Source organism: Sylvia atricapilla, chromosome 5, assembly GCF_009819655.1.
Source record: "Sylvia atricapilla isolate bSylAtr1 chromosome 5, bSylAtr1.pri, whole genome shotgun sequence".
NCBI lineage: Eukaryota > Metazoa > Chordata > Aves > Passeriformes > Sylviidae > Sylvia > Sylvia atricapilla.
In genome coordinates, this window is record NC_089144.1 from 58,190,881 (window position 1) to 58,205,601 (window position 14,721).

At 36.6% G+C, this 14,721-nt stretch overlaps 2 protein-coding genes across 5 annotated transcripts in view; one reads left to right on the plus strand and one right to left on the minus strand.

Annotated features, from left to right (window-relative positions):
• Window positions 1-14,721, minus strand: part of TSPO (translocator protein) — a 357,420-nt gene that overhangs the window by 88,490 nt on the left and 254,209 nt on the right. The gene's annotated exons all lie outside the window — the stretch shown is intronic.
• Window positions 1-14,721, plus strand: part of PACSIN2 (protein kinase C and casein kinase substrate in neurons 2) — a 54,010-nt gene that overhangs the window by 33,576 nt on the left and 5,713 nt on the right. For 2 of the 4 annotated variants that reach the window (XM_066319611.1, XM_066319612.1), the window contains exons 3-9: window positions 5,691-5,847; window positions 6,573-6,808; window positions 7,484-7,639; window positions 8,668-8,843; window positions 10,849-10,969; window positions 13,056-13,180; window positions 13,845-13,961. In XM_066319611.1, the coding sequence (XP_066175708.1) occupies window positions 5,691-5,847; window positions 6,573-6,808; window positions 7,484-7,639; window positions 8,668-8,843; window positions 10,849-10,969; window positions 13,056-13,180; window positions 13,845-13,961 (1,088 nt within the window). The remainder of the gene's footprint in view (window positions 1-5,690; window positions 5,848-6,572; window positions 6,809-7,483; window positions 7,640-8,667; window positions 8,844-10,848; window positions 10,970-13,055; window positions 13,181-13,844; window positions 13,962-14,721) is intronic. The other 2 variants (XM_066319613.1, XM_066319614.1) reach the window with 2 other exon arrangements.

Sequence of the window (14,721 nt, forward strand, 5' to 3'; positions counted from 1 at the left end):
CCTTCCTTCATCTGTGTTACTTAGCTGACAAAGATGATATACTTTGGGTAATCAAAGGTTGGGGCTGATAGCCTGAAGCAGGGTGGCAGCAGGTTTTCCAAGGGAAAATGGAAAATGTACAATTTGAAAGCCTTTCTATTTCTTTCTTGTCTATCATATGGAGTCTAAGCATTTGCATGACTGCTGTAAATGCATCATAATCATTTAGGGCACTTTCTGCATCCAAAAACAGACCGTGGCAAAACTGGTTAGTTCCAACATTATGTTGCTTTAGTTAAATATGAGAAGTGGGCATAAGACCTATTGGCCTGTCCTACTGGAGTAGTTTTGGAATGCCCAGGAAAGAATTTGGTATATTAATAATTAACAAAATGCATCATGAAGTTTGCTTTCTGCTTATTAAGCTCCAGCCTTATGCCTGGTAATCACCATCAGGGATGTACTAAAAGAAAAATGCCTTGGGCAAGATGAGACCAATGCTCTTGTTCAGTTACATACCTGTGAAGGTAAGAAAGCCAATGAGTGAGTGTTCCTAGAGATCAAAGTAGAAGTGTATGCATATCTTGCAAGGTAAGACATCAAAAGGAGCAGCTATCCTGCCTGTGGAGACACTTGTTTAAAATGAGCTCTAGGTCCTTCAGAGACTGTGTGCTCCTTATCCCATAGGTGTGCTTCCTTATCTCCCTGACTTCCTGCTAGCATCAGCAGTACAGAGCCCATTTATTGCAGGGGTGTTTAAAACATCTACTTTCCCAAACAGAAATAGTCACTCTGAACAGCTGCTAAACCTGCAGCTGGGATTATTTTAGCCCTGTGAGTGATTCCCTTGGAGGACAGGACCTAGTGTGCATTTTGAAGGGCTGAACACAGGGCTTTTGTTGCATTCTGAAGGATTTGCTTGAGAACCCATTAGCAATATAAGACTTTAACCTCACAAAGTAGAAGTTGATCCTCTGTGTAGTATGGATGGATCAAATTTGGCCTCTGTTTGCATTGCCATTGCCCCCTGTCCCCTCCTAACCACAATAAAAGAAACCCAAACAAACTACTTAAAAACAAACCACTAAAAAACTAAAAATCCTACCCAAAACATAAACCCCAGCCTACCAAAGCAAGGCCCAAATGCAGCACTCTGGATAAAAAATATTTGGACTCTGCAGTAGTAGATTCCTGTCACATAGTCATTTTTTAAGTCTTATAACTTCGAGCAGTGGAAAATTTTTCATTTGTATTGCCTGTGTTTGATTTACTGGTGTATTTGGCTTAAGTTTGTGTGTTTAAGAGCTTCCTCAGGATTTTTCTTGTAACCAGGGGTAAATTTATATGCAGAAACTTAAACTTACTCAGAGCTAGTACTCATAGGTACTTCGACTGTGTGTGCTAATTATGCACCAAGATAATTATTCTTATTTTAAAAAACCACACAGTGGTTATAGATGTTAATGCTGTTTGAAATGTTTGGAAACTTCCCGTTTGACGTAACTGGAAAGAAATTTTACTCATGGTTGAATGGAATGCTGGAAATAGTGTGTGTCCCCATGTTGGCAATTGGTATGTGTGGGTTTGACTATGAACCTTTAAAGCTTATTATTCTATTTCGTGCCTAGGAGTATTTGCCCCCCAAAATACCTTTGTTTACTTTCTTTTGAATGATTGCAGCTTATAAAGGCTGAGTTGCTATGAATAAGCTCTGCAACTTTGGAAAAAGAGTTGACATCAAATCTATCTTCCGGCATTTGGAACTCCTGAAGTATTTGTGGTATAGTGTTTATCGTGGTGTGATGAAATTACCTAACAGGAGTTTAGCAGTAGCTGAATGTTTGCCACTTTCTGGGCTGCTGACAAATAAATTACTCTTTTTATTTTTTTTTCTCAGTGTACCAGAAAAACCTGCTGTGTATTTAACACTCCAGGCTTTTGTGCTGCTCTATGAATTTGCTTTAAAATGAAAAAAATTGTCTAACAGTTGAGGTAAAGGAGCCTGCATAATTTAAGACTCTCCCTTTTCTTTAGTGCCGTGAAATTGTAGAATAATGATGTTGTAAACTCTTAGATATCCCCAGTAAAGATCCTATCAGGGACAGTGCTTGGCTCCCTTGATACAAGGAAAGCACTGCCAGTTATAGGATGATCAGTGCCTCGTCAGAGGGTGCCTCTGGCTTTTTCTGGATGTTGCAGATTCCCTAAATCTTACATTTGGCAGAGGATTTGAGGTGACATTGCTGTACTCATGTCTGAGAGGAAGTTATAAAATCAGAAGGAATTCTTTCTTGATTAAGCTAAATGAAGACCTGATGGCATCAATAATGCCTGTAAGAGAAAAATGGGGCAAAATACAACTGAGGGTTATTAGTAGCATAGCTCAGTATTTTGGAGTGGAAAAGGGTTAAAACTGAGGGGTAATTCAAATTAGAACAGACAGGGAGAGTGACACAAAACTGTGCATCACAATTTTCCCAGAATTAACTGATTGCATCAAAAAAGTGACCATTATAGTGGTATTGTTAAGAAATAAACTCTCGGTTATTTCATTTCGAAATGTTTCTGACGACGAAGGGTAAACAGCAAATGAATTTGATATCAAGTAATAAACTTGTTCTTTCAGATGGATGTAATGTAGATGTTAAAATGAAAGTGGAATATAGTTTTAAGTATCTATTCTTCCTGAAATGATAAGAAGGTTTGTAATCTTACAATTTACTTTTTGGAAACAAATATTTTATTTGTAAGACATGAAAACTTATAACTTCATGTTTTGACTTCATTCATGTCTTAGTTGTCTGCTGTCTATTTAGCAGGAAATAGCCCAATGCTCAGAATGATCAGGAAATTATTCTAACTAGCAAAATCATGTGGGTTCATGTTCTGTACGGGGCTAATTGAGATACCTGAAAATTGCCAGGCATTATATAAAATGGCTCTGACTGAAACAAAGAAGCACAGGATTTTTTTGCTTGTGTTGTTCCTGGTCAGTTGCTACGAATAAAAGAATTCTTCATTTATAATTTGCTCAAATACTTCTTGTGAAGGGGAAGGGGGAGGTCTTGCAGAATGTTTGCCATTAACCTCAGAAATTGGAGAAAAAAATCTTGAATAAACAATGTGTAACATTGTTTAACATGTAATGTTTCTCAGAGTTCATGATGTCTTGAGTGTGTTTCTAAGTTTTTCATTTATTGTTTTAATCTGCCTACAGTTAATCTAGTAGTTCCTTGGCCACATAAAGACTAAAATTCTTTTCCCTTTGCTCGGTTCTGCAGCCTAAGGACCTTGTGTCTCACATCTCATGTCCTACAGTGATAAGGCTGCACATTCCACATCTCTAAAACGTGTCACTGCAGTGTCCATAACTTAAAATACAGTTTTTTAAAATAACCATTGTTTTTTCAAAATGTTACATGCCAAGTTATATAAGTTATGTTCTCTGCCATGGAACACAGAAAAAATGAAGTATTTCCAAAATTCTAGCATTCCTCATGGGGCAAATTTCAGTGTAAAAGGCCTTCTTTGCAATGTTCGGTTATTTTCTAATATTGTAGGGGTTCTTCTTTATACTGATTCTAAACCGTTCCTTCAGTCCTCCTGTGAGGAGGAGGAGGAAGTGGGTGAATTATCTGTGGTGTTCATGCAGCTCTTTAAAAGTGCCCTTATGTGATAACAGTGAATGGACCACCATAGGTCAGTTCAGTTCTCTGAATACCTACCTGAAATTTGGCAAGTGCTAGATGTTACCACGAGGTTAGAGTTTGCCCAGACAATGCAAAATGAAAGGATCAAATGTACCACAAGGCAGCCAGCTCTCATTCAATATTAGCATTTAAAATGCTAATTTAATGGTGAAAATTTATGAAAGGAAATGTTCGTGCTATGGACATAAATCCCATGGCACATAACTGGAGACACAAATTGATGCTAATATACGGCTTCAGTAGTTGTGCCAAGCTGACATAACCTGTTTTGAAAGTCTGCTTGACTGTGAACCTACAGCTGGAGTAATTTTGAGCAGATGAATGATTTGTCTTTCATTACAAAGACTTTAGATATTCTTGGAGGTATTTCATTCCCTTAACACTGATTACGTATGTATGGCTGCCTACTTCTCCATTTCCCTTTTTCCTGAAAATAGAAGGTTATATTTCATTCTTTCTTGGTAATAGACACAATCACTTGATACAGATGCAGTGGCTATCTTTGACAGCTCTTTATCTTCAGTTATATTGTGGATTAAGTTTAAATGTCCAGGGGTTGTGTGTATGCATTTGTTTACATGATTTAGACAAATCAGTGACTGCTAACTAATGTCTTTCTTAGATGCTAACTAAATTCCTTTGATCTGTTGAAGTGGATCAAGCCCAAGTCAAAAACCATGCTCAAATGAATTCTCTGAAGCCACTGTCTAAGAGAAATGGTTTTGTCATGTCATTGATAGTTTTGATTTTAGATTTTTCCCAGACTTAATGAGAAGACCTAGCAAATGTCTGTATTTATCAGTATAGTAATTTATTCTTCCAGCATTTAGTATAGGGATTTTTTCCCTTTTAAGGGTATTCCCCTGTTTATCATTTTTCTCAAGCAAATGGCTTGCATGTACATCTGCTGACAAAATTCTGAATAAGTGTGAACCTAAAAGTTTGATGTTTTTCTGTATGTCAGATGTGAAGCAGATATGATTCAAATGTAAGAATGACTAACATGCTTTCAGTATTTGAATATTTAATCTACTGCCTTGCTGCTAATCTTCATTTTTCAGTCAGGTGGTTTGGGCAGATAAGAAACCGGCTGTGATATTTAATAGGCTGTGCAAGTTCTCTTAACAGAGTTCTTAGGTCTTGTTTAATGTTTACAAAAGCCAACCTGAGTGACCTTGAATTCAGGTGAAATGTTACCCTGGGAGCAGTGTAAGGCTTTTTTTTCATTTCACACATTTAGATTTGTTATTCCATGTTGGTGTGTACACAAGACTGAAAGGGGAGCGTTAATTATATAATGGATGATCCTTATATAGTGTGCATTTTGCTCCATGTCCTCATTTTATTCCAGCTTGTACACTGAGCAACTGTGGGGTTTTTTTTCTTTGGTATTTACAATTCTAAGTATGGTAACTCCATGTCATTGCTGTCAGTATCTTCCCACATTAAATTCTAGAGTATACTTTGGAAATAATTGCTATCTGGTTTGTCAGCAGTGACTGCATCCTTAAAAACTATTATTATGGTTGATAGAGATGTTGCAATGCTCTTTTGCATCTCCAGTTTCATTATCCTGAAAGATTAAAAACAGAATAAAATTAAGGTATTAAGATACTTGATAATAAACATTGAAGAGGGAAAGAAATACTCTATTATTTATCTTCATTTTCTCCACTATCTAGAACATTACCAAGAAATAATAATGCAGAACAATTGTGGTGTCTGCCCATAATTACATTGCAGACTTAATAAAATATAAAGCTTTCACTTTTAAAATAGACAACCTGTTTTTTTACAGGGGAACTTGTAGCCTTTGTTGTATTGTTGCAATTGGGTTTTATGATTAATTGATTTAAGATTTAAGATGAATGAACCTGATTCCATAATTGATTATTTCCTGCTGTGTTTACCTTACTCTTAGTTTACAATATTTATGTGAATTAGAGATTTGTCTTGTTTTCAGAGCTTTCAAGCAGAAATTAAGTCTTTGTCTTTTGGTAGGTTGGAAATTACAAGAGGACAGTAAAACGAATTGATGATGGCCACAGGCTTTGCAATGATCTTATGAATTGTATTCATGAACGGGCACGGATAGAGAAGGTCTATGCTCAGCAGCTCACAGAATGGGCTAAAAGGTGGAAGCAACTTGTGGAGAAAGGTAATGCTGAGTTTGAACTCTGACAACTTTCTCAAATGGAAAAAAAATGTTTCTGTATATCTTTGTTTTGGTAAGTAGAAATATGTATGTTTTTAGCCTCTAATGGAGTCTTTGCAAGAGGCTCAGTAATGTGAAAAATGACCAAGTTTTTTTTATAAAAACCCAACCAAGTAAAGCCCTACTCTTTTGCAAGTTTGCTTGTTTCTTGCTGAAGCAGATGAATCTTGCCTCCAGTACTGAGTTGTGTTCTGGAGAACTGTCTGTTTAAAGATAATTAGCAGTACAGCTTGAAAAGGGATTCTGAATAACAAGGGGGCAGTGACTGTGGGGGAAAAACTAGTAATTAAAGACCTAGGCATTGCTCTAAGGGAAAGCTAAGCTGGTGCTATTTAATATATTCTGCAATAGTTTGTCCTTCCATGGTTATTCATACTTCAAAAAGTACGTTGAGAAACTGAATGCAGTTCAAAGCAGAGCTCACACGTGGAATACTAAGAATTGTGGTACAGGGGAAAAGACTCCAGACTAAATGAGTATTATTTTTTCTGGCTTAAAAGTTTGTAATACTCTAAATTTATGTGAAAAGAAATTTTTCCCTTTTCTAGGTTTGTGTCAACATTGCTGTTTGCAAGTGAATATAAGTCAATAGTTTCAGGTAGTTTCTTGGGAATATAAGTTCCATGTGGGTGATGGTTACTGAGAATGACACTTTTTGTTGTGTTTAGGCCCACAGTATGGAACAGTAGAAAGGGCTTGGTGTGCTTTTATGTCAGAAGCTGAAAAAGTGAGTGAACTACATCTAGAAGTAAAAGGTTCACTGATGAATGAAGATTTTGAAAAAATCAAGAACTGGCAGAAGGAAGCCTTTCATAAGCAAATGATGGGAGGATTTAAGGAAACCAAAGAAGCAGAAGATGGATTTAGGAAAGCTCAGAAACCCTGGGCAAAAAAGCTGAAAGAGGTACAGCAGTAGATTATGTATTAGTTATCCTGTGTTATAATATACTAATGTTTCAAATCTCTATAAGGGAGTAAACTCCCTATTCTTTCTGCTGGACCCTCCTTTCTCTTAAAGATCTCTTGCTTTCTGTCCTCTTCTGAAAATAAATATTTTTCTCTTGGTCTCTCCTAATCTTGGTGAGTTCAGTGAAAATCTGGAAGAAGTGGAAATTAAGCTATCATTTTAACAGTGTCTGATTTCATGCAATTGAAAGTAACTAATTGCTCAAATAAATGAGGGAAAATGTGTTTGTGGGGTTTTCCCCTCTCATATAACATTATTCTTAAATAACAGGTTGGTAGAAGAAGGGGAGTAGGTGAGCATGGGCATGAGGGAAAAGTGTTTAGGTGGGGACTTTCTGTAAACCTTTTATTGAATCTGTTCAACACTTCTCTAAGCTGTATGAGTGACATTTCTTGTATGGTGAAAGAATGCTCCAATAATTTCTTTATGTTGATTCTTATGTGTTGTTCATTCTTTGGCCTAAATGAAAACAAATTCTCCCCCACCAAAAAAAAAGAAAATACATCCTGAAATAAGGCCTGACCATTCCTTCATTGCAACATGATTTTATGGCTAAGATTTTATGGTTGCTATAGACTGTTCCAGATGCAAAGACTCAAATCTCCTTTGTAGGTAGAAGCTGCGAAGAAAGCTTACCATGCTGCCTGCAAGGAGGAGAAATTGGCTATATCCAGAGAAACAAACAGCAAAGCTGACCCAGCACTGAATCCTGAACAACTCAAGAAATTACAAGACAAAGTGGAGAGAAGCAAACAAGATGTACTAAAGGTAAACTGGATGTTTTTTTAACCTGTAGCTTGTGCGTATTTCAGCCCTTTTTTCTTCCTGCTGTGAGCACCAGTTCACTCAGCTCTCAGTCAGCTACAGTCCTGTACCAATGTTTAGTTTTCTCCCAAGAATGTATTCTTGCCAAATTTCTTCTCTGAAGGTGAATAATGTATGACCTCTATTTCATTCAAGTACTTTCAGCAGGGAACTAAGCCATTAAGGACTTAGTTCTACTTATTTACTAGTGAGAGCTGAGCTATTTCACTTGAGAATCTGAGAGATAGATGCCTAAAATTTGCTGACAACTAAGTATGTCATCATTCTTGACTGCAGAATGCATTTTTTTTTAAATGAAGCTGACACAATCCACTTAAATAAATACTTTTCTGTTGCACAGTTTGCTTGATCTCTTCAGTGAGCTGCTACTGAGAGGCTTGTAGTGTGTGATTCTTCAAGGATGTCTTTTCCTTTGACAATGCTGTTCTGGGATCTGGAATGTTATGTTCCATCAGTTGGGATATTTTCATTCTCCCCTGTGGACTATTTCTGTAGATTAGTGCAGAGTCTGAGGTTATATCTGTTAGCTGAGCTCACAGTGAGTGCAGTTTATGTTCACAAGGATGTGTATTCAGTGTTTGGGGTTTTGGTCATAACTCACAGTGTACTATGTAAATTACTAAAGGAGAAAAGACAGAACTCTAAAAGATCTCCAAGTACCTCCAATAACTTGAAAGACTTCCTGCTCTGATTTACTCTGTAGCTCCTTTGGTTTTTATCTTTAGTGTTGCATCAACATTTGTTGTGGTTTCTGTTAAAAAGCCAGAGAAGAGGCTTGGAGGTTTATTGTAACTGTTTCTACAATTTACTTAGGTAATTCTGATTGCGCCCTAAGGTGGGGACAGTGGTCAGGAAAAGAGATTGCAGTTTGCCAACCTCTGGTCTAAACCTCGGCCATTAGTGCATTGATAAGTCTGTATTGTAGGGCAGTAATAAAATATATTGCTAACAGTTTGGTTTTGTACCTCCAGACAAAAGAAAAGTATGAAAAATCACTGAAAGAATTAGATAATGCTACTCCTCAGTACATGGAGAACATGGAGCAGGTATTTGAGCAGTGCCAGCAGTTTGAGGAAAAACGGTTGCGTTTCTTCCGAGAAGTGTTACTGGAAGTTCAGAAACACCTTGACTTGTCCAACGTTGCAAGGTAAAACTGTAAGACTTCAAAGTTAATGTTTTTTATATATTTTTCTGTGAAGAGTAATAAATGCTTCAAGCAGATCAGAGTTCAGAGTTCTGATTTCTTTCTAATGTGTTCTTCAGTTTGAAAGTGTAAGTGAAAGAGATTAAGTCTTTGTTTTGTCTAAAATGAGATTAGCAGCTATCTCTAACATTTGCCAGAACCAACAAACCTTCATTCTTGTGGTATTTTATAATCAAATATGTTCCAATTAGAAAGGATTCAGTGCTTAGAATCAAAAAATGCTGGATCACAGATTGGGAAAAGAAGGTTTTGCTGTATTATGTGTCTTGCCTGTTTATTGGAGAACAAACTAGAATTTATTAGTGTAGGACAATACGAAATTCGTAGTCAATACATTTATTGTTAAAATATTAGAGCTCAGTAATGAAATTACCTTTATCTGGGGGTAAATTTAAGATCCTTAAGTTAACCACTGCTGAGCTCCTGTCCATCTTAATTTCAAAGTCTGCTCTTTATACTGTCGTATGTATCAAGCATGTCTTGTATTTTGTTCTTTCTGCCTGAGCCCTCACTGTATTCCAAGAAAGCCAAACTTCTGCTAGGGAGCTCCAGACACAGGAATACTTGCAGTGAGTGCTGTAACCATGGTAGTATTTTACATCCCACTTGTAACAGAAGAGGTCACGTGCACTCTGGTTAGCACTTGAAGTGCAAGGAGAAAAGGAAGAACTGAATTTGGTTTTAACGTTGAGCAGAGTCCCAGACTGGCTTGCTGTGCTGTCACACAAATGTTAGTGCTGGCAGGAGGGAAGGGGGTGACATAAAGACAAGAACAAAAACAGAGCAAGCAATAGGTAAGGGTAAACCCACTTCACTTGGCATCACTACCATTTTGGGTTGCTTCAGAATTCTTGTGGAGCTGCTGTGGGAGATAGATTCTTTTTACTCTCAGAGTAGGTAGATGGTAGAATTGCTGCCCATTTGATTCAATTTTATCAGATTAAAGGAAACTACAAAACAGAAATAGATGAGAAATAGTTGACCTAGTGGACAAAGTTGAGGGAAGACCACAGGAGACCAAGTGGATAGGCAGTGATTTCCTTTTAAGACACTTAGAATTCCAGGAGTGGTCATAATAAGCATCAAATAAAGAACAGAATTATCCTGGTGAAACTAGGGGAAAAGCAGCTGTAACTGTTTGTTTCCTTATCTTTGCCTCTTTTAGTACAGAAATAAAAGAAGTAGAACTAGTCTTGAAAAGAAAGTTTGATTTTTAACTTTAATGATGCTAAAGAGCACAGTCCAGGAAATAGCCTGCCATATTTTCTACATACATGGTCTGGGATCTGGGGATCAGAGCTGTATCTGCAATAGACTTCTATTCTGTTAATGAAAAATAACTAGAGTAAGAAATAAGAAAAAGTAGTAAGGTTCTTTTTCACAGTTTTTGATAAAAATAGTACAGTTAGTAAAATCAGAGAGTACCCGAACCAGTAAAAAGCAGTTGGCAGATATTATACCTGCATAGGAAAATGTACCTCTGCTTCAAGTTCAGGGGTTTTATTTTTGTAATTGCTTACTATTCTCACTAGAGTAAAACAGAAATTTTCACAGAGTCCTATGGATTTAGCACAAAGCCAGTTTCTACAGTCTTGTAGATAAGCTTTGAAATTCAAGAAACTTCAAGACTGCAATTCAGTAGTTTAAATACAGTCCTTTGTGTGTATATATTTTTTAATGTCAGCCAGTTAAATTACACAAGAATTACAGTTTTAAAATCTGGTAAACAAGCATTTTATGGTGTGGTAAACTTTCAGCAAGTTTACTTGTTGGAATACTCTTCCCTTTTTACAGGCAGTTAACAGGTCTGTTAATTTTTAAAAGTCCGTCTTGCTATAAGTTTTTTCAATACTATTGTGAACTTTAAAATATATTCTTAAAAAACTGTCTAGGGATTTGCCATGATTCGAAATGTTATACTAAATTAGAAGACAAATTTGTTTTGCAGTTATAAAAATATCTACCGTGAACTGGAACAGAATATCAAAACAGCAGATGCTGTGGAAGACTTGAGGTGGTTTAGAGCTAATCAAGGTCCAGGGATGTCAATGAATTGGCCTCAGTTTGAGGTAAGGTCACAGTGCTTAAACCCCAGAGTTGTTTTGTCTATTTTTTTCCTCTTTGCTGTTTGTAGTATTTCTTTCTTGTGTAATTCTTAACTTCAAGCTTCCAACACTGAATCTTTTTGTTTTACAAGTCATAGTAGTTTTCTTATCTCAATTTTCATTGGGCTCTTTTCATCCCACAACTTTTGCAGGTGATTATGTTGAGTACCTATCTAAAGAGAAAATGGGTTAACCAGAAAACTACAGTGACTTTTTTTTAAGCTTAAGTGATTACTGAGGTTGTTAGCCATTGTTTGGTTGATACATCTCTGACACCTGGATATTTTATCCTTTATGTTTTACTTCTCCCCTTGGGTGTCAGACTTTAACTTGGATCTCATTGCTGGTAGCAGGTAATTGTAGTCCTTTGCTGCACAGACTCTGAAAACGTCTGAACCAAACAGTTTAGAATTTGAAAACTGGCATTTAAAATTCAATACTGCTATATTTTTAAAAAGTCACCTTTACCCACCTTTTGGTCATTTTATTGCTGGATGCCGTTTTCAAAAGAAAGGAGTTTTTCTAAGTAGTGTTCTGTTAACATAGCCTACAAGAAATAAGCACAAAAATGTGCCAGTGCAGATCAGACTACTCAGGTACAATAGCTGGAAGTGGAACAAGTTGGATCAGAATCCTGGGTTTAGTTGAAATAAGCTCTAGACATTAAATTAATGGAGTGGAAGTATAAACTCCAGAGTTTCACTGTTCCCTTATTAACCATAAAGAAAATTAGCACTTGTTTTTAAAATACTGAGTAACTTTAAAGTTTGAGGAAGAAAATTCTTAGCAATCCTGTAGATTTTCTTTGCCTGAAACACTGAAGTGCAGTTGCTTCTGTGTGGGGAAGTTACTATCCTTTTCCTTAAACATTATAATTAACAAATTAAGTGCTCCTGTTACTGTTTTCCTAATCAATTTTTTTCTCGTTTACATGCTACAAGGATGACGTAAGTAAAAAAGTCATGATCAAATGACTGTGAAATTGCATTATAAACTGCAAATATGCATAGGTCAGTGGTCTTTAAACTGTGGTAACTCAGAAATCTAATATGTATTTTACAAAGTTAAAGTAATGAGGTATTTGAAGAACTGTGCAGAAAGCACTGGACTGACTGTGCTACATAGGAGTAATAGCAACTCTGAAAACTCCATTTCCTGATAAAAACACTTATCTCAAATGCCATCTTTTGTAGAGCAAACTTTCTCCTGACTTATTATTTACCTTTAAGACTTCTGAGAGGAAACATGTCTCAGCATAGCATGTTTGCTTGCATCCAGTTTGTTTTCTGTTGGTTCCTGCTTTGTATCCGTATAGTGTAGGTAGTATAACAAGATATCAAAGCCTAACTTTGACTCGATGCAGGAGTTGTGTTTAGGTCTCACCATGCCTGTCCCATCTGCCTCTGAGTGGCTCAAAACATCAAGGAAGGTCTGCAAATGGCATCATTGGTCTTGTCAATAGTTGTGTTGATTTGAGCCTTAACTCCTATAGATGGCTTTTTACTTGAATTTCACTAAATGAATTTCACTAAATCCAGAGTGAAGTACCTTAAGGGCTTAAATCTTAGGCACAGATTTAAATTAGCTGCTTCTTTGTAAATCATCTGAGAGTGCTCCTTGAGAAGTAAGCCCTGTCTTACTATAGCTTTTTTAATTGAATGTTAGTTACCTTCTAAAGCCCGATGTCTTGGCGTTATTTGAAACTGAGCCCTCACAGTGCATATTTTGAGTATCTATACTGGCCAGCTCTTTTGATTTCTCCAGTTGTGTGCCAGATGTATGGTATTTTAAGTCTTTTCAAGAGGTTCAAAATACTAAACAGGGAAGTACTGTAACCTTGGGCTTTTGTGAGTAGCACAGATAGCTCTTTACATTGCTGGAGTAGAAACTAGGTGAGAATTGCAAATGAAACATTTGAAGTGACTCGTCTTTAGTAACTATTGGTAATGTTGTATATATAGATGTGTGTTCCATAACTCAGTTTGAAAGTTAAATGCAATTATTACTTGTTCAGTTGAATTTCTCAGTCACATTTTGCCTTGGTTGGTAGGAGTGGTCTGCAGACCTGAACCGTACTCTCAGTAGAAGAGAAAAAAAGAAAGCTTCTGATGGAGTGACTCTGACTGGTATCAATCAGACGGGAGACCAAGTTTCACAACCTAACAAACATAGCAGGTATCTTTTTTATATCTAAAAACACCACTGGAAAAGACTGTTGCCTTCAAATACACTAAGCTCTGCGGGATCAAAAAGTCACTGTTCAATCAAATGATAATTATCTGCCAGCATTTTTAGTGATGTCTCTGCACTTCACAAATTATTTTGGGAATTATTATTCATTTTATAGCTCTCTTTCCACTGGAAGCTGAAAGAACCAAGCTTCATGAGAAACAGAGCTTTCTGTACCTGATCTGGTAGTCTCTTCCTACCTTCCCATCTGTAGAAATTACAATAATACTTTGAGATCTTAGTTTGCAAAACATTTAATCGCATCATAATTCTGGACGTGATTATTACAAAACTGCTAACATCAACTGCGTTAAAAAGCAATGAAGCTGGCCAGAAAAATTGCATTGCCTTTTATTGAGGCAGTAGGAAAAAAGAATTTGTGGTCCACAAAAGATATTCTAATTGTGGAGGAATACTCTGTATGTGAGACTTCTGAAGCTTCCTTGAGCCTTATGTTGCATTTCATAGATGTTTTGGTTTTGTTTAGTTGTTCATTTAAAGTTTTTTGGCTGAAGGAGGGGTCTGCTAAGAAAGTGCTTAGTGGGACACCAGTGACAGTGTTCTCTTATACAGATAGGGTCACCATAATGCTTTTTCTTTTCCAAATTAGCAGTCTTAGTGTCCAGAGTAACACAGTGCAGTCAGTACAATCAAGTTACAATCCCTTTGAAGATGAAGAAGATACTGGGAGTACTGTCAGTGAAAAGGAGGACAATAAGATCAAAAAGTTGGTGAAATGTTGTTTTTTAATTGTTTTCACATTTGCACTTTCTCTATCCAGGGTTTTCTATTTTTCAGTTTCTATAACACTATGCTGGTCAGTGCATGAAGTGTTTTAAAGCAGTTGTGTAAGCAACACTGTAACCTAACTTGTCTTTCCTAACAGCTGCCATATCTGTTGCTTGATCTTTGGTTTCAAACTACCATGGTTATTGGCAGTTGCTAACAGAACTGCTGTTGCTTTTTTTCCTTCCTTTCCCAGTCCTATAAAACATTAAAACTGATGTGTGTTTCTAGTGAAACTGCTTCTGGAGCATTACTGCTCTGTGTCTTCTCACTCAATAAATCTGCTTTTAAGATGCTTTCTTTTTTTTTGTTTAGGACCTTCTCAAGCAGCTTCCTGTTGCTTCAGTGTACACTCTAGGGATATTCCACTCTCTTAACTGGCATGTGCATGCTGAACAGTGAACTTCCCTTTAAATGATCAAGTTGTTACAGTATAATGAAGTTTTTTATTGGTGGATTGCAATATAGAAAAAGTGTTGGAAGCTATTGTAGAGGTGCATAGAGGTTTGGGAGGAAGGTTCTGCAAAGCAATTTAAATGTTTTACCTAAACCAGATAATCCCTTTCATCAACTATGGCATCCCTTTTGCCTTTCCAGAGTAAATAATCCTGTGGACTATGGGGATTTTTTGATAGACAAGTTTTTTGAGTTTGTGGGGAGATTGATGTGTGTTGTTTTTGCCTTTTTCTAACTTTGTAAAT